Source organism: Xiphias gladius, chromosome 13 (assembly GCF_016859285.1).
Source record: "Xiphias gladius isolate SHS-SW01 ecotype Sanya breed wild chromosome 13, ASM1685928v1, whole genome shotgun sequence".
Taxonomy (NCBI): domain Eukaryota; kingdom Metazoa; phylum Chordata; class Actinopteri; order Istiophoriformes; family Xiphiidae; genus Xiphias; species Xiphias gladius.
In genome coordinates, this window is record NC_053412.1 from 6,274,772 (window position 1) to 6,298,421 (window position 23,650).

The following is a 23,650-nucleotide window of genomic DNA, read 5'->3' on the forward strand; positions in this document are numbered from 1 at the left end:
ACCCTCTCCAAAAATATATATAATGAATGCGATGCAACGCTGTATTTAATAATGCCAAAAAACAAACAAACAAACAAAAACAAAAAAAACAAAGACTGTTGAATTGGTTTTGCAAATCAATCAGCAATGCGACAATGAATGGCATGAACATAAAATAGTGTAAAAACCAAATGAGCTTTTATCTTTTCCCCACAAACATCAGGATATTTCAATTAATGTAATTTAATAATTACATCTTGGGAAGTGCTCCACATCACACAGTTACACACATAACTGTCCATCTGATAAAGTCGATAGTGTCCTTGCTGAAAAATGTGACAGCTTAGGTTCATCACTTGCGTCAACAACAACAACAACAACAACAAAAGTGTAAATGTCTAGGGATACTGGGTGGAGGGTGTTGAAAAGCCCTCTGAGAAAAACTTGAAGTTTTAGGTTACATAACTAGAACTGACTTGGCGTGGATGTTACACAGGTATAGAAAAAAGTTAGCAGGTATGAGAATGAGTGAAACAGAATGTAGGCTGATAAAATCTATTTTGAAAAAAGTAATAAAAAGAAAGCAATAAATCACAAATATGTGCAAATGAGTCTAATACATTAGTGTCTTCGGTTATCGTTCGGTGCATCTCATTCATCTCACAGTCCCCATGTCACCTCATAAAGGATTTTAGAAAAGTCAGTGCTGAACAAACAATTTCACAATTTCATTTCATTACATTTGAATTTTGAAAAATTACAATACAGGTACAATATCATAAGCATAATGTCTTGTTACATTGGGTAGTGAAATTAAACGAACACACTTCCATGACACTGGGTGGTGCAGGATGTGAATTGACGCTTGGAAAGGCAGAATATGAACAAGCGTCGTGTAGTGTGAAATATTTGCCGAGTGTCACTAAAGGAGTTTTTACAGGACGTTTCCTTCATAAAGTTAAGCTGGGTTTCATGGCACAATGTTGGAAAGCTGACATTTAAACAGATGATATTTCCAGCTGTTATCACTGTTCATGTGAAGGTGGAGAAGAGGCACCTTGTCGAACTGGTTTAAACAATATTACAATAAAACAGGAATACTTTTTTAAAAATGCAGTCAGGTCCTTACCATAGAGTTGGAGGCAGGTTCTACCGGTCAGAGCAACACCAGGATAAGTGTTAAACAGACAGAGATAGCAATATATTACAGATATATTTTCTTTACCATATTTTTAAACTGTATAAAAACACAAACATCTAAACTGTGTACAATCTGTTTGATCTGGACATATGAAATAAATGTTGCACAGGGTTTTCAATTCTTCTACAATGTCCAGGTGTTTTACCACCACAGTCAGTCAGATGCAGTCCCACTGTCCCAGTTTGGCCATTACAGCGCTGCGAGCTTTTGTGTGTCGCTAAATAGCCGATATTGGTCAAAATAGTCTTCTTGCTGTTGAAGGCAATGGTTTTGTGTGAACTGTTTTTAGACTTTTCACCGTAGATGTCTGTTGCCACATCTGCTCGTTCTCCTGCTTCATTAAAGGCGTTTTGATCCTTCAGACAAAAGCGAGACAGTCAATTCCCACTCATAATATTACATAATGTAAAAATAATCAGTCTGATTATCAGAGTAGCAGGTTGGAGGATGGGAAAACAGATGCCAAAATAGACAGAGCGAAGTCAGGTTAAATCATCTGGTGAAGAAGCCATAAATGATAAACATGAACAGTGAATAAATATGAAAATGTCTTACTCGTGAGTGTCTTTGATTTGTCTTTGTGGCGTCTTGTGACAGACTGAAGGATTTAAAGAAAAAAGTCAGTGCTGAACAAACATTTATCAGTTACTTATTTATGGGTTTTGTCAGAAAATGTGTGTTTTTAGATGCTCCGTGTAGCCTCTTAGCCCCAATAAATCAATAACCATAATAAGATAGATACTGAGTCTAGAGGTGAAAATTACCTGCCGATGCGTTTTTGTAAAAGCCGGATGATGACGACTGGAGCGACACAACCACAGGCACTTACGATGAACAATACCATGATCAGAATGAACTCTGTGAGAAAAATAAAAAAAATGACACACGGAACACTCAACATTCATAACGCATCTATTGATGAGATGGGAATATTGACCTGAGACCACTGACATTTTTACTTACTGAAGTCTCCGTGATCCGATCCAGATTCCTTATCCAAACCTGGAAAAAGAAACTAAAACATCAGAATCAAAAAGTAATTATCGGTCTACGAATCTGTAGCTTTGGAAGTGCTTCTCACCATCGGCAGGCGCCGGTTTGACCTCAGGAATCATCATAAACACCTCTTTCTGGCCAGAGAGCACTCGCGCCGCGCATCCCACCTGTGCGCTGTTGTCATGGAAACCTGACAGCACAGCTGTGGCGGTGACAGTCACCGCACCGTTGGTGCCGTTGACGCTGACAGCCTTGTAGCGGGAGAAGTCGAGGTCTCGTCGCGTGACACTCAGTGTTACTGTTGGAGCAGGTCGTCCTGTGGCCGAGCAGGACACAACTGACCCTTCAGTGGAGTCTGACTGTCTGACGTGTAGAATGGGCTCGTGCAGCTCTGCCAAGAAAAGATATTTAAGAAGCACGTGTAGTAAGTTGTTACACAGACATGAGCCTCTGATATGATACTTTTTGTCCAGAATGTTAGTTTGTATGTGGCACTAGAGTCACCTGCTACTGGTGATGTGCACAAAATGCTCAGTTACAGTCAGGTCCTTACCATAGAGTTGGAGGCAGGTTCTACCGGTGAGAGCACCATCAGGATAAGTGTTAAACAGACAGAGATAGCAGCCTTCATCCTGCTCCGTCACATTTCTGAGAACTATGGAGCTGTTCTGCAGTCCGGCGTCTTTAATCTCCACTTTACCTTTAAAGTCGGGATTCACTCTGTGGCCAAAGTATTTGTTGTGGGTGGCAAGATTCTTCTCTCCCTCAGATAAATCTTTCTGCCATGTGACTTGAAGAACATCTCTGGTTTGTATGAGCTGGCAGTTTAAACATGCATCATCTCCCACTGCTGCCACCACAGTCTGCTCTGTCTGTACCAGAGGTGTTACACCTGCATGGAGGAAACACATGCAGCAGGTAAACTGAGCACTGTTGCTACGAGTGAAACAAATTTTAAGGTTCAATCCATCCACAACAAATAAGTTTCAATCGACCAAACCGTGTGATATTATTACAGAATTCAACTCTTCCGTCCTACCTTCTGGAAAGACCCCCAACACAAAAATGAGATGAATAACTACAACTGCACCGTTTGACATTGTTGCTGAATAACCGCCACAATTTCAAACCGTCTGGAACTTAAGACCAGGTGTACATGGGCTAAACCATCTCCATGGGGGGGGGTGTCTCAGTTTTAACGCATCAATTTAGAACAAAACTGTCTATAGCACAAATATGCACCTCTGTCAGTGATATAAAAGACGTCAGTAGGATTAAAAGACTCATTTGATGAAATATAACTACTTAAAATGATCTATTAACAGTACATGACGCCTGAATATCCCCTAATCCACCGCGCAGTGGAGCGATCCGCTCCCACAATTCATTGAGACAAACATCCCAACCTCAGGAATTACTTTCGTTTTCGTTAACGGGACGAAAGTGTAAAGCTGTTCAAATAAATACATAAATGAACGAACATAAAACATGAATATAATACGTTTAGAATGTACGTATTTTACTTTTAATCCAAAAGTCAGCTGTTTATTTATTTCATTAATTTAGCCCGTGTAGACCTGGCGTTTGTGTTCCTGACAGATCTGCATATGTGACGCCAATGTAGCAAAAATGGAAAACGGTGCAGTTACAGTGGTACATCTAATACATGTTTTTCCAGAAGGTAGGACAGATCAGAATATTTCATTTTAAACAGTAATATTTCATCGGATGAGCCTTTTAATCCTACTGACACCCTTTATATCACTGACAGAGGTGCATATTTGTGCTAGATGGTTTAGCCCGTGTACACCTGGTCTTAAATTCCAGACGGTTTGAAATTGTGGCGGTTATTCAGCAACAATGTCAAACGGTGCAGTTGTAGTTATTCATCTCATTTTTGTGTTGGCGGTCTTTCCAGAAGGTAGGACGGAAGAGTTGAAATCTGTAATAATATCACACGGTTTGGTCGATTGAAACTTATTTGTTGTGGATGGATTGAACCTTAAAATTTGTTTCACTCGTAGCAACAGTGCTCAGTTTACCTGCTGCATGTGTTTCCTCCATGCAGGTTTAACAGCTCTGGTACAGACAGAGCAGACTGTGGTGGCAGCAGTGGGAGATGATGCATGTTTAAACTGCCAGCTCATACAAACCAGAGATGTTCTTCAAGTCACATGGCAGAAAGATTTATCTGAGGGAGAGAAGAATCTTGCCACCCACAACAAATACTTTGGCCACAGAGTGAATCCCGACTTTAGAGGTAAAGTGGAGATTAAAGACGCCGGACTGCAGAACAGCTCCATAGTTCTCAGAAATGTGACGGAGCAGGATGAAGGCTGCTATCTCTGTCTGTTTAACACTTATCCTGATGGTGCTCTCACCGCAGAACCTGCCTCCAACTCTATGGTAAGGACCTGACTGTAACTGAGCATTTTGTGCACATCACCAGTAGCAGGTGACGCTAGTGCCACATACAAACTAACATTCTGGACAAAAAGTATCATATCAGAGGCTCATGTCTGTGTAACAACTTACTACACGTGCTTCTTAAATATCTTTTCTTGGCAGAGCTGCACGAGCCCATTCTACACGTCAGACAGTCAGACTCCACTGAAGGGTCAGTTGTGTCCTGCTCGGCCACAGGACGACCTGCTCCAACAGTAACACTGAGTGTCACGCGACGAGACCTCGACTTCTCCCGCTACAAGGCTGTCAGCGTCAACGGCACCAACGGTGCGGTGACTGTCACCGCCACAGCTGTGCTGTCAGGTTTCCATGACAACAGCGCACAGGTGGGATGCGCGGCGCGAGTGCTCTCTGGCCAGAAAGAGGTGTTTATGATGATTCCTGAGGTCAAACCGGCGCCTGCCGATGGTGAGAAGCACTTCCAAAGCTACAGATTCGTAGACCGATAATTACTTTTTGATTCTGATGTTTTAGTTTCTTTTTCCAGGTTTGGATAAGGAATCTGGATCGGATCACGGAGACTTCAGTAAGTAAAAATGTCAGTGGTCTCAGGTCAATATTCCCATCTCATCAATAGATGCGTTATGAATGTTGAGTGTTCCGTGTGTCATTTTTTTTATTTTTCTCACAGAGTTCATTCTGATCATGGTATTGTTCATCGTAAGTGCCTGTGGTTGTGTCGCTGCAGTCGTCATCATCCGGCTTTTACAAAAACGCATCGGCAGGTAATTTTCACCTCTAGACTCAGTATCTATCTTATTATGGTTATTGATTTATTGGGGCTAAGAGGCTACACGGAGCATCTAAAAACACACATTTTCTGACAAAACCCATAAATAAGTAACTGATAAATGTTTGTTCAGCAGTGACTTTTTTCTTTAAATCCTTCAGTCTGTCACAAGACGCCACAAAGACAAATCAAAGACACTCACGAGTAAGACATTTTCATATTTATTCACTGTTCATGTTTATCATTTATGGCTTCTTCACCAGATGATTTAACCTGACTTCGCTCTGTCTATTTTGGCATCTGTTTTCCCATCCTCCAACCTGCTACTCTGATAATCAGACTGATTATTTTTACATTATGTAATATTATGAGTGGGAATTGACTCTCGCTTTTGTCTGAAGGATCAAAACGCCTTTAATGAAGCAGGAGAACGAGCAGATGTGGCAACAGACATCTACGGTGAAAAGTCTAAAAACAGTTCACACAAAACCATTGCCTTCAACAGCAAGAAGACTATTTTGACCAATATCGGCTATTTAGCGACACACAAAAGCTCGCAGCGCTGTAATGGCCAAACTGGGACAGTGGGACTGCATCTGACTGACTGTGGTGGTAAAACACCTGGACATTGTAGAAGAATTGAAAACCCTGTGCAACATTTATTTCATATGTCCAGATCAAACAGATTGTACACAGTTTAGATGTTTGTGTTTTTATACAGTTTAAAATTTTCTTTACCATATTTTCTATAACATTGGGAACTTTTTTTAATTCTATAAAGTCAGTAATTTTTCATTTATTTCATTGTACTTATTCTACATGTTTGTACTGCCTTGTGTTTTTATCATGTCTTCGTGTCTTTTCAGGTCTTTTGTAAAGCAGGTTGAATTACCTTGTTGAGAGATGCTGTGCTGATTTACCTTGCCTTACTTTTCAGCATGTATATCCATATAAATGTTGTGCAGAGGGATTTACTAATAGAAGTATTCATATTTTATGTACAACATTCACCTGTCAATCCAGCTCCGTCACAACAAGTCTGTCCCTGTTTGTGGGCAATGATTCCTGCATTACATGAATACTGTACACAGTAGTTGAGATGGTGATGTTTTTGTTATATTTAATTTTTCACCATCTTTTTTTACATTTGATTTTTTTTTAAAAATGTATACACCTAAATTCTTTGTTTTTTTAACTTGGAAGAGATTTGATGAAAATAAAACTGACTTATATAAGAAAGTGTGATGTCTGTTGACTTATTAGAGGTATGAGTGTCAGTGAGCATACAATCCAGATATTTGTTGATATCTGGTTCTGGGACATTGCTAATTACAGTTCGTATTGTCATATTTTATCAGATGAGCCTTTTAATCCTACTGACACCTTTTATATCACTGACAGTTTTGTTTTAAATTGATGCGTTAAAACTGAGACACACCCCCACTCTCCATGGAGATGGTGTAGCCCGTGTAAACCTCGTTTTTTATTGCTGCCGATTGTTTTCATTTGGCGGTTATTCAGCAGCAATGTCAAACGGTGCAGTTGTAGTTATTCATCTCATTGTTGTGTTGGGGGTCTTTCCAGAAGGTAGGACGAAAGAGTTGAATTCTGTAATAATATCACACGGTTTGGGTCGTATTGAAACTTATTTGTTGTGGATGGATTGAACCTTAAAATTTCGTATTTCACTCTCTGCAGCAAACAGTGCTCAGTTTACCTGCTGCACCTCCATGCAGGTGTAACAGCTCCATGGTACAGACAGAGCAGACTGTGGTGGCAGGGAGATGATGCATGTTTAAAACCTTTGCAGCTCATACAAAACCACAGAGATGTTCTTTCAAGTCACATGGCAGAAAGATTTATCTGAGGAGAGAAGAATCTTCCACAACAAATACTTTGGCCACAGAGTGAATCCCTTTAACTTTAAGAGGTAAAGTGGAGATGATTAAAGGCTCGCGGACTTGCAGAACAGCTCCATAGTTCTCAGAAATGTGGACGGAGCAGGATGAAGGCCACACCCTCTGTTCGTTTAACTTGCACTTTATCCCTGATGGTGCTCTCACCTGTAGAAGGCCTGCCTCCAACTCTATGGTAAGGACCTGACTGTAACTTCAGAGCATTTTGTATTATCACCAGTAGCAGGTGACGCTAGTGCCACATACAAACTAACATTCTGGACAAAAGTATCATATCAGAGGCTCATGTCTGTGTAACAACTTACTTCGTTTCTTAAATATCTTTTCTTGGCAGAGCTGCACGAGCCCATTCTACACGTCAGACAGTCAGACTCCACTGACGGGTCAGTTGTGTCCTGCTCGCAGGACGATCTGCTCCAACAGTAACACTGAGTGTCACATGAGACCTCGACTTCTCCCGCTACAAGGCTGTCAGCGCTAACGGCACCAACGGTGCGGTGATCGTCACGCCACAGCTGGTCAGGTTTCCATGACAACAAGCGCACAGGTGGGATGCGCGCGCGAAAGTGCTCTCTGCACAGAAAGAGGTGCTTATGACGATTCCTGAGGTCAAAACTCTGCCGATGGTGAAAGCACTTCCAAAGCTACAGATCAGACCGATAATTGCTTTTTGATTTGATGTTTTAGTTTCTTTTGTGGTTTGGATAAGGAATCTGGATCGATCACGGAGACTTCCAGTAAGTAAAAATGTCAGTGGTCTCAGGTCAATATTCCCATCTCATCAATAGATGCGTTATGAATGTTGAGTGTTCCGTGTGTCATTTTTTATTTTTCTACAGAGTTCATTCTGATCATGGTATTGTTCATCGTGAAGTGCCTGTGGTTGTGTCGCTGTAGTCGCCATGATCCGCTTTTACAAAACGCATCGCAGGTAATTTTCACCTCTAGACTCAGTATCTATCTTATTATGGTTATTGATTTATTGGGGCTAAGAGGCTACACGAGCATCTAAAACACACATTTTCTGACAAAACCCATAAATAAGTAACTGATAAATGTTTGTTCAGCACTGATTTTTTAAATCCTTCAGTCTGTCACAAGACGCCACACAAAGACACTCACGAGTAAGACATTTTCATATTTATTCACTGTTCATGTTTATCATTTATGGCTTCTTCACCAGATGATTTAACCTGACTTAATCTGTCTATTTTGGCATCTGTTTTCCCATCCTCCAACCTGCTACCTGATAATCAGACTGATTATTTTTACATTATGTAATATTATGAGTGGGAATTGACTGTCTAAGCTTTTGTCTGAAGGATCAAAACGCCTTTAATGAAGCAGGAGAACGAGCAGATGTGGCAACAGACATCTACAGTGAAAAAGTCTAAAAACAGTTCACACAAAACCATTGCCTTCAACAGCAAAGAAGACTATTTTTGACCAATATCGGCTATTTAGCGACACATAAAAGCTTCGCAGCGCTGTAATGGCCAAACTGGGACAGTGGGACTGCATCTGACTGACTGTGGTGGTAAAACACCTGGACATTGTGAAAAGAATTGAAAACCCTGTGCAACATTTAATTCATATGTCCAGATCAAACAGATTGTACACAGTTTAGATGTTTGTGTTTTTATACAGTTTAAAATTTTCTTTACCATATTTTCTATAACATTAGAACTTTTTTAATTCTATAAAGTCAGTAATTTTTCATTTATTTCATTGTACTTATTCTACATGTTTGTACTGCCTTGTGTTTTTATCATGTCTTACGTGTCTTTTCAGGTCTTTTTGTAAAGCAGGTTGAATTACCTTGTTGAGAGATGCTGTGCTTTGATTTACCTTGCCTTACTTTTCAGCATGTATATCCATATAAATGTTGTGCAGAGGATTTACTAATAGAAGTATTCATATTTTATGTACAACATTCACCTGTCAATCCAGCTCCGTCACAACAAGTCTGTCCCTGTTTGTGGGCAATGATTCCTGCATTACATGAATACTGTACACAGTAGTTGAGATGGTGATGTTTTTGTTATATTTAATTTTTCACCATCTTTTTTTACAACATTTGATTTTAAAAAAAAAATGTATACACTTAAATTCTTGTTTTTTTAACTTGGAAGAGATTTGATGAAAATAAAACTGACTTATATAAGAAAGTGTGATGTTTGTTGACTTATTAGAGGTATGAGTGTCAGTGAGCATACAATCCAGATATTTTTTGATATCTGGTTCTGGGACATTGCTAATTACAGTTCGTATTGTCATATTTTATCAGATGAGCCTTTTAATCCTACTGACACCTTTTATATCACTGACAGTTTTGTTTTAAATTGATGCGTTAAAACTGAGACACACCCCCACTCTCCATGGAGATGGTGTAGCCCGTGTAAACCTCGTTTTTTATTGCTGCCGATTGTTTTCATTTGGCGGTTATTCAGCAGCAATGTCAAACGGTGCAGTTGTAGTTATTCATCTCATTGTTGTGTTGGGGGTCTTTCCAGAAGGTAGGACGAAAGAGTTGAATTCTGTAATAATATCACACGCTTCGCCTCTATCCGTGATAAAAAAGGAGTCACTATGATGTCGAATTAGCAGCCGATCTGATGAAATATAACTATTTAAAATGATCTATTAACAGTACATGACGCCTGAATATCCCCTAATCCACCGCGCAGTGGAGCGATCCGCTCCCACAATTCATTGAGACAAACATCTGAACATCAGGAATACTTCCGTTTTCGTTAACGGGACGAGAGTGTAAAGCTGTTCAAATAAATACATAAATGAACGAACATAAAACATGAATATATTTAATAAATAAACAAACAGCTTAGTTTTGGATTTAAAGTCAAATCTGTACATTCTCAGTAACGTAGTACTAAAATCTGCTCTACGTCTGGACGTGCGCAGACAATGTGCGCAACAGCTGTTTATTCCCTTTAAATGTGGTAAAACTTCACGAACACGACCAGTGACGAAAAGTGTAACTCTGACCACCTTTCTTACGATCCATTTCGAAAAAAAGTACCGACGCTTTTTCCACATCGACGATGCTGACAGATGAGAAACACTGACGTGACTGAATCTTAGTAGGTAGATATTCCTGGACTGAGGAACCGAAAAGTCCACAGCTAGTACAGCCTTCCCTGGTGTCTCGACACTTGCTCAGTAAATCTGAAAAAAAACAGGGTCCTCCAGTGACCATGTGGTGCAATTTCAGCTGAAAATCTGGGAAAGTTTGAAGGTTTGATGGGTTCGTTATTGTTGTTGTTGTTATTAGTATTAACTGTAGAAGCCATAATAACAGTGGCAGCAGTAGCAATAATACCAACTGTAATTAGCAATGTCCCAGAATCAGATATCAACAAATATCATGGATCTTATGCTCACTGACACTCATACCTCTAATAAGTCAACAGACATCACACTTTCTTATATAAGTCAGTTTTATTTTCATCGAAACTCTTCCAATATAAAAAAAAATGCAGTATATAACCAAATAAAATATTATCAAAAAGTCGTAAAAAAAGATGGTAAAAAACTTAAATACCACAAAAACATCACCATCTCAACTACTATGTACAGTATTCTTCATGAAACGCAGGAAACATTGCCCAAGAACAGGGGCAGACTTGTAACAGAGTTGTATTGACGGGGGAATACTGCACAAGGATTTTAGTGTCAACTTTCAGGTATTTCAGAAGACTAAGTTTTCTTGTATCTCAAGCTTTGGTGCAGTTTTGTTCAGGACTGACTGTGTTTTACTGAATAGTTAACATTGGTCAAAATCAAGTCTTCCAGCTGTTGAAGGTGACAGCTCTGGGTGGTCGCTTTCTTTATTTCTCTCGGGAGGTGTCCGTTGTCTGATCTGATCATTCTCCTGTGTGACTAGAGCTTTTTGGGTTCTAAAATAAAAACAGAACATTTCATTTTCACACAAACAATGTCTCGTTATTCAGTCAAAATTACATAAACAACTCATTCTAAACTGGTGAAAGTGAGGCGAGTTGTAAGGTATAGAATCTGACAACATACAACCAAGTGAATACGGTTTAAATGGGTTTGGGATTTTGCAAGTGAACAGTAAACGTAGAAACAGTGTCTTACATATTGTTGACTGTGGTCTGAGGCATCTCACTCATCTCCAGGTCGCTGTGTGACAGACTGAAGGATTTAACAACAGTTAAAACTGGACAAATACTTGTTAACTCTAATAGACTCAGACACAGGTATTACAACAACACAGATATTGGTTTAAAGAAGTACCTGTTGTCATGTTTTTGTTTAAGGCGGACAGCGATGGCTGTGGCAACGCAACCAGAGGCAACTACCACAATCCAAGTCCTGACTTTGAGAAAAAAGGGGGAACAGCTGTTGATACGATACACTCAAGAAAAAATAAAGCCACAACAGATCAAATGAGAACACTGACTTGAGACCATCTAAATATTGACTTACTGAAGTCTCTGTGATCAGATCCAGATTCTTTATCCAAACCTGGAAAAAGTTAATTACTTTGTGATTCTGATGTTTTATTATCGGTCTACGAATCTGTAGCTTTGGAAGTGCTTCTCACCATCGGCAGGCGCCGGTTTGACCTCAGGAATCATCATAAACACCTCTTTCTGGCCAGAGAGCACTCGCGCCGCGCATCCCACCTGTGCGCTGTTGTCATGGAAACCTGACAGCACAGCTGTGGCGGTGACAGTCACCGCACCGTTGGTGCCGTTGACGCTGACAGCCTTGTAGCGGGAGAAGTCGAGGTCTCGTCGCGTGACACTCAGTGTTACTGTTGGAGCAGGTCGTCCTGTGGCCGAGCAGGACACAACTGACCCTTCAGTGGAGTCTGACTGTCTGACGTGTAGAATGGGCTCGTGCAGCTCTGCCAAGAAAAGATATTTAAGAAGCACGTGTAGTAAGTTGTTACACAGACATGAGCCTCTGATATGATACTTTTTGTCCAGAATGTTAGTTTGTATGTGGCACTAGCGTCACCTGCTACTGGTGATGTGCACAAAATGCTCAGTTACAGTCAGGTCCTTACCATAGAGTTGGAGGCAGGTTCTACCGGTGAGAGCACCATCAGGATAAGTGTTAAACAGACAGAGATAGCAGCCTTCATCCTGCTCCGTCACATTTCTGAGAACTATGGAGCTGTTCTGCAGTCCGGCGTCTTTAATCTCCACTTTACCTCTAAAGTCGGGATTCACTCTGTGGCCAAAGTATTTGTTGTGGGTGGCAAGATTCTTCTCTCCCTCAGATAAATCTTTCTGCCATGTGACTTGAAGAACATCTCTGGTTTGTATGAGCTGGCAGTTTAAACATGCATCATCTCCCACTGCTGCCACCACAGTCTGCTCTGTCTGTACCAGAGGTGTTACACCTGCATGGAGGAAACACATGCAGCAGGTAAACTGAGCACTGTTGCTACGAATGAAACTAAGTTTCAGGTTCAATCCATCCACAACAAATAAGTTTCAATCAACCAAACCGTGTGATATTATTACAGATTTCAACTCTTCCGTCCTACCTTCTGGAAAAACCCCCAACACAAAAATGAGATGAATAACTACAACTGCACCGTTTGACATTGTTGCTGAATAACCGCCACAATTTCAAACCGTCTGGAACTTAAGACCAGGTGTACACGGGCTAAACCATCTCCATGGGGGGGGTGTCTCAGTTTTAACGCATCAATTTAAAACGCAACTGTCTATAGCACAAATATGCACCTCTGTCAGTGATATAAAAGGTGTCAGTAGGATTAAAAGACTCATTTGATGAAATATAACTACTTAAAATGATCTATTAACAGTACATGACGCCTGAATATCCCCTAATCCACCGCGCAGTGGAGCGATCCGCTCCCACAATTCATTGAGACAAACATCTGAACATCAGGAATTACTTTCGTTTTCGTTAACGGGACGAAAGTGTAAAGCTGTTCAAATAAATACACAAATGAACGAACATAAAACATGAATATATTTAATAAATAAACAAACAGCTTAGTTTTGGATTTAAAGTCAAATCTGTACATTCTCAGTAACGTAGTACTAAAATCTGCTCTACGTCTGGACGTGCGCAGACAATGTGCGCAACAGCTGTTTATTCCCTTTAAATGTGGTAAAACTTCACGAACACGACCAGTGACGAAAAGTGTAACTCTGACCACCTTTCTTACGATCCATTTCGAAAAAAAGTACCGACGCTTTTTCCACATCGACGATGCTGACAGATGAGAAATGACGTGACTGAATCTTAGAAGGTAGATAGGTAGATATTCCTGGACTGAGGAACCGAAAAGTCCACAGCTAGTACAGTACAGCCTTCCCTGGTGTCTCGACGCTTACTCAGTAAATCTGAAAAAAAACAGGGTCCTCCAGTGACCATGTGGTGCAATTTCAGCTGAAAATCTGGGAAAGTTTGAAGGTTTGATGGGTTCGTTATTGTTGTTGTTGTTATTAGTATTAACTGTAGAAGCCATAATAACAGTGGCAGCAGTAGCAATAATACCAACTGTAATTAGCAATGTCCCAGAATCAGATATCAACAAATATCATGGATCTTATGCTCACTGACACTCATACCTCTAATAAGTCAACAGACATCACACTTTCTTATATAAGTCAGTTTTATTTTCATCGAAACTCTTCCAATATAAAAAAAAAATGCAGTATATAACCAAATAAAATATTATCAAAAAGTCGTAAAAAAAGATGGTAAAAAACTTAAATACCACAAAAACATCACCATCTCAACTACTATGTACAGTATTCTTCATGAAACGCAGGAAACATTGCCCAAGAACAGGGGCAGACTTGTAACAGAGTTGTATTGACGGGGGAATACTGCACAAGGATTTTAGTGTCAACTTTCAGGTATTTCAGAAGACTAAGTTTTCTTGTATCTCAAGCTTTGGTGCAGTTTTGTTCAGGACTGACTGTGTTTTACTGTATAGTTAACATTGGTCAAAATCAAGTATTCCAGCTGTTGAAGGTGACAGCTCTGGGTGGTCGCTTTCTTTATTTCTCTCGGGAGGTGTCCGTTGTCTGATCTGATCATTCTCCTGTGTGACTAGAGCTTTTTGGGTTCTAAAATAAAAACAGAACATTTCATTTTCACACAAACAATGTCTCGTTATTCAGTCAAAATTACATAAACAACTCATTCTAAACTGGTGAAAGTGAGGCGAGTTGTAAGGTATAGAATCTGACAACATACAACCAAGTGAATACGGTTTAAATGGGTTTGGGATTTTGCAAGTGAACAGTAAACGTAGAAACAGTGTCTTACATATTGTTGACTGTGGTCTGAGGCATCTCACTCATCTCCAGGTCGCTGTGTGACAGACTGAAGGATTTAACAACAGTTAAAACTGGACAAATACTTGTTAACTCTAATAGACTCAGACACAGGTATTACAACAACACAGATATTGGTTTAAAGAAGTACCTGTTGTCATGTTTTTGTTTAAGGCGGACAGCGATGGCTGTGGCAACGCAACCAGAGGCAACTACCACAATCCAAGTCCCGACTTTGAGAAAAAGGGGGAACAGCTGTTGATACGATACACTCAAGAAAAAATAAAGCCACAACAGATCAAATGAGAACACTGACTTGAGACCATCTAAATATTGACTTACTGAAGTCTCTGTGATCAGATCCAGATTCTTTATCCAAACCTGGAAAAAGTTAATTACTTTGTGATTCTGATGTTTTATTATCGGTCTACGAATCTGTAGCTTTGGAAGTGCTTCTCACCATCGGCAGGCGCCGGTTTGACCTCAGGAATCATCATAAACACCTCTTTCTGGCCAGAGAGCACTCGCGCCGCGCATCCCACCTGTGCGCTGTTGTCATGGAAACCTGACAGCACAGCTGTGGCAGTGACAGTCACCATACCGTTGGTGCCGTTGACGCTGACAGCCTTGTAGCGGGAGAAGTCGAGGTCTCGTCGCGTGACACTCAGTGTTACTGTTGGAGCAGGTCGTCCTGTGGCCGAGCAGGACACAACTGACTCTTCAGTGGAGTCTGACTGTCTGACGTGTAGAATGGGCTCGTGCAGCTCTGCCAAGAAAAGATATTTAAGAAGCACGTGTAGTAAGTTGTTACACAGACATGAGCCTCTGATATGATACTTTTTGTCCAGAATGTTAGTTTGTATGTGGCACTAGAGTCACCTGCTACTGGTGATGTGCACAAAATGCTCAGTTACAGTCAGGTCCTTACCATAGAGTTGGAGGCAGGTTCTACCGGTGAGAGCACCATCAGGATAAGTGTTAAACAGACAGAGATAGCAGCCTTCATCCTGCTCCGTCACATTTCTGAGAACTATGGAGCTGTTCTGCAGTCCGGCGTCTTTAATCTCCACTTTACCTCTAAAGTCGGGATTCACTCTGTGGCCAAAGTATTTGTTGTGGGTGGCAAGATTCTTCTCTCCCTCAGATAAATCTTTCTGCCATGTGACTTGAAGAACATCTCTGGTTTGTATGAGCTGGCAGTTTAAACATGCATCATCTCCCACTGCTGCCACCACAGTCTGCTCTGTCTGTACCAGAGCTGTTACACCTGCATGGAGGAAACACATGCAGCAGGTAAACTGAGCACTGTTGCTACGAGTGAAACAAATTTTAAGGTTCAATCCATCCACAACAAATAAGTTTCAATCGACCAAACCGTGTGATATTATTACAGAATTCAACTCTTCCGTCCTACCTTCTGGAAAGACCGCCAACACAAAAATGAGATGAATAACTACAACTGCACCGTTTGACATTGTTGCTGAATAACCGCCAAAATTCAAACCGTCTGGAACTTAAGACCAGGTGTACACGGGCTAAACCATCTCCATGGGGGGGGTGTCTCAGTTTTAACGCATCAATTTAAATGCAACTGTCTATAGCACAAATATTCACCTCTGTCAGTAGGATTAAAAAGCTCTTTCTTACGATCCATTTCGAAAAAAAGTACTGACGCTTTTTCCACATCGACGATGCTGACAGATGAGAAACACTGACGTGACTGAATCTTAGTAGGTAGATATTCCTGGACTGATGAACCGAAAAGTCCACAGCTAGTACAGCCTTCCCTGGTGTCTCGACGCTTACTCAGTAAATCTGAAAAAAAACAGGGTCCTCCAGTGACCATGTGGTGCAATTTCAGCTGAAAATCTGGGAAAGTTTGAAGGTTTGATGGGTTCGTTATTGTTGTTGTTATAACAAAAACATCACCATCTCAACTATGTACAGTATTCTTCATGAAACGCAGGAATCATTGCCCAAGAACAGGGACAGACTTGTAAAAGAGTTGTATTGACGGGGGAATGTTGCGCAAGGATTTCAGTGTCAGCTTTCAGGTATTTCAGAAGACTAAGTTTTCTTGTATCTCAAGCTTTGGTGCAGTTTTGTTCAGGACTGACTGTGTTTTACTGTATAGTTAACATTGGTCAAAATCAAGTATTCCAGCTGTTGAAGGTGACAGCTCTGGGTGGTCGCTTTTTCTTTATTTCTCTCAGGTGTCCGTTGTCCGATCTGATCGTTCTCCTGTGTGACTAGCGCTTTTTGGGTTCTAAAATAAAAACAGAACATTTCATTTTCACACAAACAATGTCTCGTTATTCAGTCCAGAATGTCCAGTAGAAGAACATATCTAGTTTGTATGAGCTGGCAGTGTAAACAGGCATCATCTTCCCACTGCTCCCACCACAGTCTGCTCTGTCTGTACCAGAGCTGTTACACCTGCAGGAAATGATAGTTGATGTGTTGCTTCCACAGAGCATGTGGGAGAAGTTTCAACACGTGGCTGGTCTGGTATGCGCTAGAATACGCAAGTCCAACTCAGTGGAGTAGGATTTGTTGAGGCTTTTTTGCTTTCCATAATTAAGTATGGATTTAACCACTGACCAGTGCATAAGTATCTTCAAAATAAATCACCTGAAATGTAACATAACTACACAACTACAACAAACAAAAGACATACAGACAACACAGTTGTGCTTTCAGTGTAAGACAAAGAAATTACATAGACCTATATAAAAGTAAAACACAGATTATTCTATCATCTCTTTCTCACCTTTCTGAAAGACTCCCAACACAAAAAGGACGCGCATAACTGTACGGTGTGCCATACTGCAGACTGTGTCAATTCAAGATGATTCCCCCCCCACATCTCAACGAGAAAATAACTGTCCCTATGCAGCTGCGTGCAGGCACTCAAATAACTTCCTGGTAAGATGATCACCATGGCTACCCAATATACACCTATTCACGAACAATTTAGCAGTGGCAGTTCACTTACAATCCAACCACTCAGTGCACAGAACAAAGGATTTAGATTCAGCGTTTGGTTTTGCTTGTTTGTTGAAGGTAGGGTCGTTTTTTTGATTAGTTCATCAAATTTTATTTTCACACATGACATTTTTAACCTGGTCCGAGGCCTTTCTGACAGCTTGGTGCAGTGAAAAGGGGACGATAAAAAGCCTCCTTTTTTTTTTTTTTTCTCCCTTTTTGAAAACATGTATTTGTCCAAAAGGCAGTTTCGACAGCAGGTTTGATCCTGTTGTAGTGAGAGTTCTGCTGGTCAGTTGCATAATGTGAGGAGCCTGCCTCCTTACAGATATAATCCAGAAACACAAAAACATTATACACAAGTGAATCACATTTTAATTGAATAAACAATAAATATATGTACAAATTAGGAAATAAATTAAAGATGTGATCATTAGAAACCGTAAAGAAACTCAATGAACATGACGCCCACCACAGGTTGATACCAGTGTGTGTGTAAGCAACAAATAACATTTGAATTAAACACAAACACTGAACACTGTGCAAAACTGCAAGAAAAGTGCAATTAGCAACACAATTAGGAAATAATATGTCTATTATGTAATATATTATGTCTAATTTAAATTTTATAGATACATATAGTTATAGATATAAATATCCTAATTTTGGAATAAGATCATCTCAACTATATAGATCACTTAATCAAGTTAATAGTTTTATATTACTTGTATATTTCTCGGTGAGGACCAATTTTCTTGTGTATGCTACTGTATCCTTCCACTAGATGGTACTGTAGCCATGCCTCCCACAGGCCATGTCCTTGTTTTTACTTGCCATCTATCACCAAAACATGTCATCTTGGTACGCCGGTAATCTAGTTAGATTTGCTTGAAGGAAGTCTTAATCATTACGCTGGAATGCAGTCAATGTAACACTGAATAAAAGAAGAGTGAACAGTTCTACGTGTGATTAATTATATTGATATTTAGACTAGATAGTATATTTGCCTGCTTTGTCTCACAGTTACACTGATCCAATAACCCTACTCCTGAACATTGGTCGTGGTTCCATACATTTTTACATTCGACACAACCTCAACCAACATTTAGCTCGAAGCTTCATAAACAAAGTTAAAGTGCTGAGTTCTGAAATCTAAAAGAAGTTTGAATTCAACCACTGGAAAAAAAATGGCTCCTGGATAGCTGCGTTTAGCTTAATTCACTGTTACATACCTAAAAACTAAAACAAAAAAAGTGCAGATTTTTATAATGCTTGCATGCTTGAATGTCCACATGGTCATAGAACATTTTCATTTCTTCTGTTATCCTTTAACCTGCCAGGGAGAGATAAAAACAGAGCTTATTCATTCTGTGGGCAGAACATTACTCATCGTGGCAGTGGGGGAATATTTACCTACTAATTACACTACTATACATTTAGAGTCGAGCAAATTTCTTACATAGTGTAAAATATATCTCACCTTTTTCTCTTCATTATTGCAGCAGCAACAGTGACGCAGGAGAGAAATAGTAGAACAGGAATTACGAGTGCAAACCCTGACCGCCGCTGTCCCTTCCCTGGAGATAAAACAGCACCTGGTTAGTCAGATTCAGTACAGTTATAAGGTAAATGACATTTCCTCAAAAGAGGAAGGTGGGAATTTTTCATGGTAGCAATCTTACTTTTAAAATGTTGAAACCTAACTTCCCCAGTCTTATGTCATTGTTCATCTGTAGCAAGAGGTGCCGCGGCTGCGTGACGAGGGTTTTTTTTCCCTGAGGCCAGAAGTGAAACTGAAACCATCCTAATTTAATGCGTCACTGCCCAGCTGACTCAGAGGCAGAACAATATTCTGTTTATATTTTTAACTTAGTCAGGCTGTTAGTCTGCATTTTCCGGACCACTTCGCTATTACAGTGCACATAACTGTCCACCAACGTCCCTGTGACTCAAATGGATTCCTTTTTCTTTCGGTAATGAACACACTGCATGACGTTGATCTCCAGGGGTTTTTCTGGAGTCGCTGGTCCAGTGAACAATGGGACTAATGATGTGGGAAACAAATAACTAGGCAGCTCCTAATAGTGGTGTGTCTGGATTTTACTAGCCTACAAAGTGAAAAAGCAATGATGTTACTGATCGGTAAGTTTGATTTATTTGAGCTATGCAGCAAACATTAACAGTAGCCAGCATTAGTGTGTAAACTGGCACACCAAAGTCAAATGTCCCTATCATAAACTTTTTTTTTTTTTTTTTTTAATAGTATAGCTCACAACTCTGCCCCTTCATTCCACTGTTAGTCACTTCCTGTCAGTGAGGACGGTCATCTAGGAAACTGATCCTCCAGTATACCACGACTCCGCCAGGTTGGCTTATTTACTGCTGAACCAGAGCCTAGTTGGAGATGCAACCTGCGCAACCCCACACTACACTGCAGCTCCCGTTACTTCACATGCTCGTCAAAAAAAAAAAAAAGTGAAAACAAGTGGACTAATGTACACACCATCATCGTCCTCACGGTCCTTCTCCGGATGCCCAGCACCTAACGAAAAAGGGATCCTCTCCCACCTCTGTCCCCGCAGCCCACGGTTCAGCACACAGTCCACGTGGCCGGCCCAGTCTGGAGGTACTTGCAGAGTGATGTTGTGGCTGCTGGTAAATGTGTGGTCGCCGTTCATCACCGTAGCGGTCTGTGGGAGGTCCGGTTGGGTGGCGCCGGGTGAAATGTCCCATTCAACGGTCGGGGCCGGTTTACCTGTGGCGCTGCAGCTAAACACAGCCTCCGTGTCTTCGCCCGCGCGTCCACTTCCGGGAACATACGCCGTGTTCACTGCGGATATTCCTTTGTGGAGAATCGAAAACTCGTCATTTGCGAGAAGCGCGAGCCACTGTGACAAAGGTTGTACGATCCCTTGAACGTCAAACCTCGACTTGATGCCGTCAGTTACACTTTACAGAATCAGAGCCGTACAGAAAAAGTTGCACAATTAATGTCAAAACTCTAGAGAAAACGTCAACATTTTGGAGGACTTTCAGCTGGTAGTATTGCACTCTCTGGATTCTCAATACCTTGTGACTTTATCTCCGCAATTCCGTCCTACTCTCCCCAGAATTATGACCTTAAGTTCAGAATTTATTCTGAAATCACTGCTGCCATGTACCTTGCACTGTGAGGCAAGTCTGCCTTCTCCTGGACCCATCGGGGTACACATTAAATGAGCAGATGTAACAGCTCTCATCTTGCCACGACACGTTCCTCAGACTGATGGATGTCGAGCTGAGGGACGCCTCCGTGAAGCTCAGCTTTCCGCGGTAGGGCTCATTGACTTGCTGCCCGAACCGCTTGCTGTAGGTTGCCAAGTTGTCTACCGACTCGTCCTTGAAAAGCCTCTGCCACGTGACCTGGAGCACACCTGCCGGGAAGCCAGGTGCTCATGCTCAAATTACAGTATTTACGGTCAAATCAAAAACAAAAACAAAGAAACAAATCGAAACACAGCTGACGACCGAATGGCGCCAGCTGCTCGAAAGATATCACAGAGAAATCACAAGGGGTACAACTGTAACGAGTAACACCAAACACTGCAGACAATCACATAAGCAGACAGTTACACCTGCACGATGAAGCCGCACCTGTCGAGTCTGCCACTGCGCACCCGTAGTGCGCCTCCCCGCCGTAGTCAGCTGTTGTATTTCCATATCCGCTTATCTGCGAGGCTGAGGCTAAAAATGAAAGCAGCTGCCGAGTTTCAGTAGGGCGCAAAAAAAAATAAATATATATATATATATATATTCGTCTGTGATACAGTTCAGCAGTGCGTGATTAGTGGATCAGACACAGACTTCCAGCGGGCGTTGAGGAAGAAAATCCATAAAGAAAAACACGGAGCATGTTTTCGGATTTTCAGCCTATCCTTCCGAGCCCTTTGAACATCTACTACTTTGAATTATGACATTATATTATATATATAATAATGTCTGATATAGACTGAATATAGGCTGCATGATGTTATCGGACCAATAAAAAAGGCTGCACTATAATAATCATAATAATCATAATAATCATAATAACAATAATAATAATAATAATAATAATAAAACGACTACTACACTCCATATTGAAGGGGTTATCCACCTTACGGTGTCACTTACCTGTAAACAGCAAACAAATAAACATGAGGATGTGCAACATGTTCTTCTACCGCTGTCGGTACAGAGGCGACACACTTTCAGTTTTGTCACGGAGCAGGCTTTTAAATGAAGAGGACTCATTGAAATTAAGGGTGTGTGTGTGTGTGTGTGTGTGTGTGTGTGTGTGTGTGTGTGTGTGTGTGTGTGTCTGTGTGTGGGGGGGGGCTCTATTTCACCCTCATTTGAAAGTCATTCCCTCTCCTTGCTTTTCTCCGTCTGTACGTATGACTCCTGTTAAAAGTCCAGTAATTGCACACTTACAGTATTTGTGTTACTGTATTTCTGACAACTCCAGTAATCTCAAGTGGTTAAAAAAAAAAAAAAATCCCAGAAGCAGAAGTGCTCTGAAGCTCACCTGTGTTGTGCGTTGTTTTAGTTTACCATAACGTGCGGGAAGATATGACCATGTACACACTTTCATGGTGTAAATCTGAGAATAATCGCACTCATGTGGCACTTGACATATGCTGGGAAAGTCCAACCTGATGAGAATGTATGTACTTCTGTGTTACATGACGAGAAACATTAAATCGACTGTCAACACTAATGAGCCACCTGTGTTAAAACGGTGCCCAGTGTAGTACAGAGCAAATACTACACTATACTGTATGATATCTTCCATCCTCCTTCCGTCCCCCGGTCCAAATTAGTTTGAGAGTTTTTCCTGCCAATATTTGCACGTGATCCACAGGTCAAAATAAAAAAGGAAAGAAAAAAAAAATGGCATGAATGCTAAATGCTGCTTGACCCTTCCTCATCATGGTCTTAACGTGAAGGTTTACCGGCTACTTTTAGCCTTTGCAGTATGACTATCGTGTGTTTCTTGTAGAGGCTGGATTCGCTTCGTGGTAAACCTAGTTCTAAATTGACACAATCTTATTCCCTGTAGGTGAATGAAGTCATGCTTAGTAATCCTGAAACTCCACATAGGGACACATCCTTTTTCTGACTGGTTATTATTTTCAGGAAAATGTATCAAGGCTGCATTGTTGCTGGCATCCCCTGTGATTGTAAATTCTGTTAGAAGAGGGTCTTTCCTGCACTTATCACTGGATACATCACGGCACAATGGGAAGTAGCGCGAATAGGAGAGGTAGGAATCCAAGTCCGGTGCATGGTCTGGACCTAAGATGGCTGCGCCACCCCATCATGCCTCTGCGGATTTGTAGTCCAGTAAACAATCATTGATCTCATATAATTGAGTCTCTGGTGAAATCTTGTTTACTCAATAAGGAGTTACTGTTTATTTTCTCTTAGATGAGGTGTGGTTGGATCTTAGGAAAGACCGTAACTGCTCTGTTTACAACAGATTATGTGACTGCTGAACATTTTTCAGAGAGGAATGGACTCACAGCAGCCTGGGATAAAATCTAAAACGGTACTTTTGAATAAACTACCTAAATGAATTGATAGTACAAACATTTAGAAAAGAGGTGTTTTCTAACAGAAGTTTTGTAATGAGCATTTTCATTTTACATTACATTTCATCCTGCCTTCAAACCCGGATAAGCGTATGAATCATTTAGGTGTGTTACAGATAGACTGCACGATGTTATGCAGCAATTTTTCCTTATTTAAATATAGATACTTTAGATTACAGATACTGTGCAAAGTTCTTGTGTTTCCTGACTATCAGGGACTCCTCTTAAATACATGTGGGAAGTACCTGAGCTACCTGGCATCTGACACTTGTAATTTGAAACCCCTATGCGTCACTGCAGGCATTGATAGTGGTTTTTGATTAAGCAATATTACCATGTGCTAATATTAAAGCTCAAACCCTAAAATCTAGATTAGACCAGAATGTTTTTACTATTGTAGTCAAAGGGGCCATTTCTGTAATTTTCAAACTTAGAACCATCATTAGTCT

General features: G+C 40.7%; 4 protein-coding genes and 1 pseudogene across 5 annotated transcripts; 1 reads left to right on the forward strand and 4 right to left on the reverse strand.

Annotated features, from left to right (window-relative positions):
• Positions 1–16: 16 nt before the first annotated feature.
• LOC120797952 (OX-2 membrane glycoprotein-like) lies at positions 17–3,328 on the reverse strand. The gene is made up of 7 exons (XM_040141785.1): positions 3,216–3,328; positions 2,730–3,068; positions 2,262–2,567; positions 2,144–2,182; positions 1,945–2,038; positions 1,736–1,778; positions 17–1,536 (listed from the first exon to the last, which is right to left on the reverse strand). The coding sequence occupies exons 1-7, from the start codon at positions 3,274–3,276 to the stop codon at positions 1,237–1,239; spliced, it is 1,182 nt and encodes a 393-aa protein (XP_039997719.1). The 5' UTR covers positions 3,277–3,328; the 3' UTR covers positions 17–1,236.
• A 638-nt stretch (positions 3,329–3,966) lies between these two features.
• LOC120797960 lies at positions 3,967–6,526 on the forward strand (annotated as a pseudogene).
• Positions 6,527–10,773: 4,247 nt separating this feature from the next.
• Positions 10,774–12,943, reverse strand: LOC120797903 (nectin-4-like). Its single transcript, XM_040141669.1, has 7 exons — positions 12,831–12,943; positions 12,345–12,683; positions 11,877–12,182; positions 11,759–11,797; positions 11,567–11,648; positions 11,408–11,464; positions 10,774–11,205 (listed from the first exon to the last, which is right to left on the reverse strand). The coding sequence occupies exons 1-7, from the start codon at positions 12,889–12,891 to the stop codon at positions 11,073–11,075; spliced, it is 1,017 nt and encodes a 338-aa protein (XP_039997603.1). The 5' UTR covers positions 12,892–12,943; the 3' UTR covers positions 10,774–11,072.
• Positions 12,944–13,978: 1,035 nt separating this feature from the next.
• LOC120797904 (OX-2 membrane glycoprotein-like) lies at positions 13,979–16,152 on the reverse strand. The gene is made up of 7 exons (XM_040141670.1): positions 16,019–16,152; positions 15,533–15,871; positions 15,065–15,370; positions 14,947–14,985; positions 14,756–14,837; positions 14,597–14,653; positions 13,979–14,394 (listed from the first exon to the last, which is right to left on the reverse strand). Exons 1-7 carry the CDS (start codon positions 16,077–16,079, stop codon positions 14,262–14,264), a joined length of 1,017 nt encoding a protein of 338 aa, XP_039997604.1. The 5' UTR covers positions 16,080–16,152; the 3' UTR covers positions 13,979–14,261.
• A 1,794-nt stretch (positions 16,153–17,946) lies between these two features.
• LOC120797944 (OX-2 membrane glycoprotein-like) lies at positions 17,947–21,800 on the reverse strand. Of its 2 annotated transcripts, XM_040141773.1 has the most exons (6): positions 21,742–21,800; positions 21,223–21,312; positions 20,751–21,002; positions 20,093–20,431; positions 19,070–19,166; positions 17,947–18,922 (listed from the first exon to the last, which is right to left on the reverse strand). In XM_040141773.1, exons 1-6 carry the CDS (start codon positions 21,779–21,781, stop codon positions 18,886–18,888), a joined length of 855 nt encoding a protein of 284 aa, XP_039997707.1. In that variant the 5' UTR covers positions 21,782–21,800; the 3' UTR covers positions 17,947–18,885. The 2 variants fall into 2 exon arrangements, with proteins under 2 accessions (XP_039997707.1, XP_039997709.1); XM_040141775.1 differs by lacking the exon at positions 21,742–21,800 and having other exon boundaries at positions 21,204–21,303.
• Between the last annotated feature and the right edge of the window lie 1,850 nt (positions 21,801–23,650).

Coding starts and splice junctions, on each gene's coding strand:
- LOC120797952 (XM_040141785.1), bottom strand. CDS start 3,276: ATGTCAAACGGTGCAGTTGTAGTTATTCATCTCATTTTTGTGTTGGGG. Junction 2,568..2,729: donor AACCTGCCTCCAACTCTATG/GTAAGGACCTGA, acceptor TTTTCTTGGCAG/AGCTGCACGAGCCCATTCTA. Junction 2,039..2,143: donor ATCGGATCACGGAGACTTCA/GTAAGTAAAAAT, acceptor TTTTTCTCACAG/AGTTCATTCTGATCATGGTA.
- LOC120797903 (XM_040141669.1), bottom strand. CDS start 12,891: ATGTCAAACGGTGCAGTTGTAGTTATTCATCTCATTTTTGTGTTGGGG. Junction 12,684..12,830: donor GTTGGGGGTTTTTCCAGAAG/GTAGGACGGAAG, acceptor TCCTCCATGCAG/GTGTAACACCTCTGGTACAG. Junction 12,183..12,344: donor AACCTGCCTCCAACTCTATG/GTAAGGACCTGA, acceptor TTTTCTTGGCAG/AGCTGCACGAGCCCATTCTA.
- LOC120797904 (XM_040141670.1), bottom strand. CDS start 16,079: ATGTCAAACGGTGCAGTTGTAGTTATTCATCTCATTTTTGTGTTGGCG. Junction 14,838..14,946: donor ATCTGATCACAGAGACTTCA/GTAAGTCAATAT, acceptor TTTTTCTCAAAG/TCGGGACTTGGATTGTGGTA. Junction 14,654..14,755: donor AAACAAAAACATGACAACAG/GTACTTCTTTAA, acceptor TAAATCCTTCAG/TCTGTCACACAGCGACCTGG.
- LOC120797944 (XM_040141773.1), bottom strand. CDS start 21,781: ATGTTGCACATCCTCATGTTTATTTGTTTGCTGTTTACAG. Junction 21,313..21,741: donor TATTTGTTTGCTGTTTACAG/GTAAGTGACACC, acceptor TTTCATTTTTAG/CCTCAGCCTCGCAGATAAGC. Junction 19,167..20,092: donor GGACCGTGAGGACGATGATG/GTGTGTACATTA, acceptor TTTTATCTCCAG/GGAAGGGACAGCGGCGGTCA.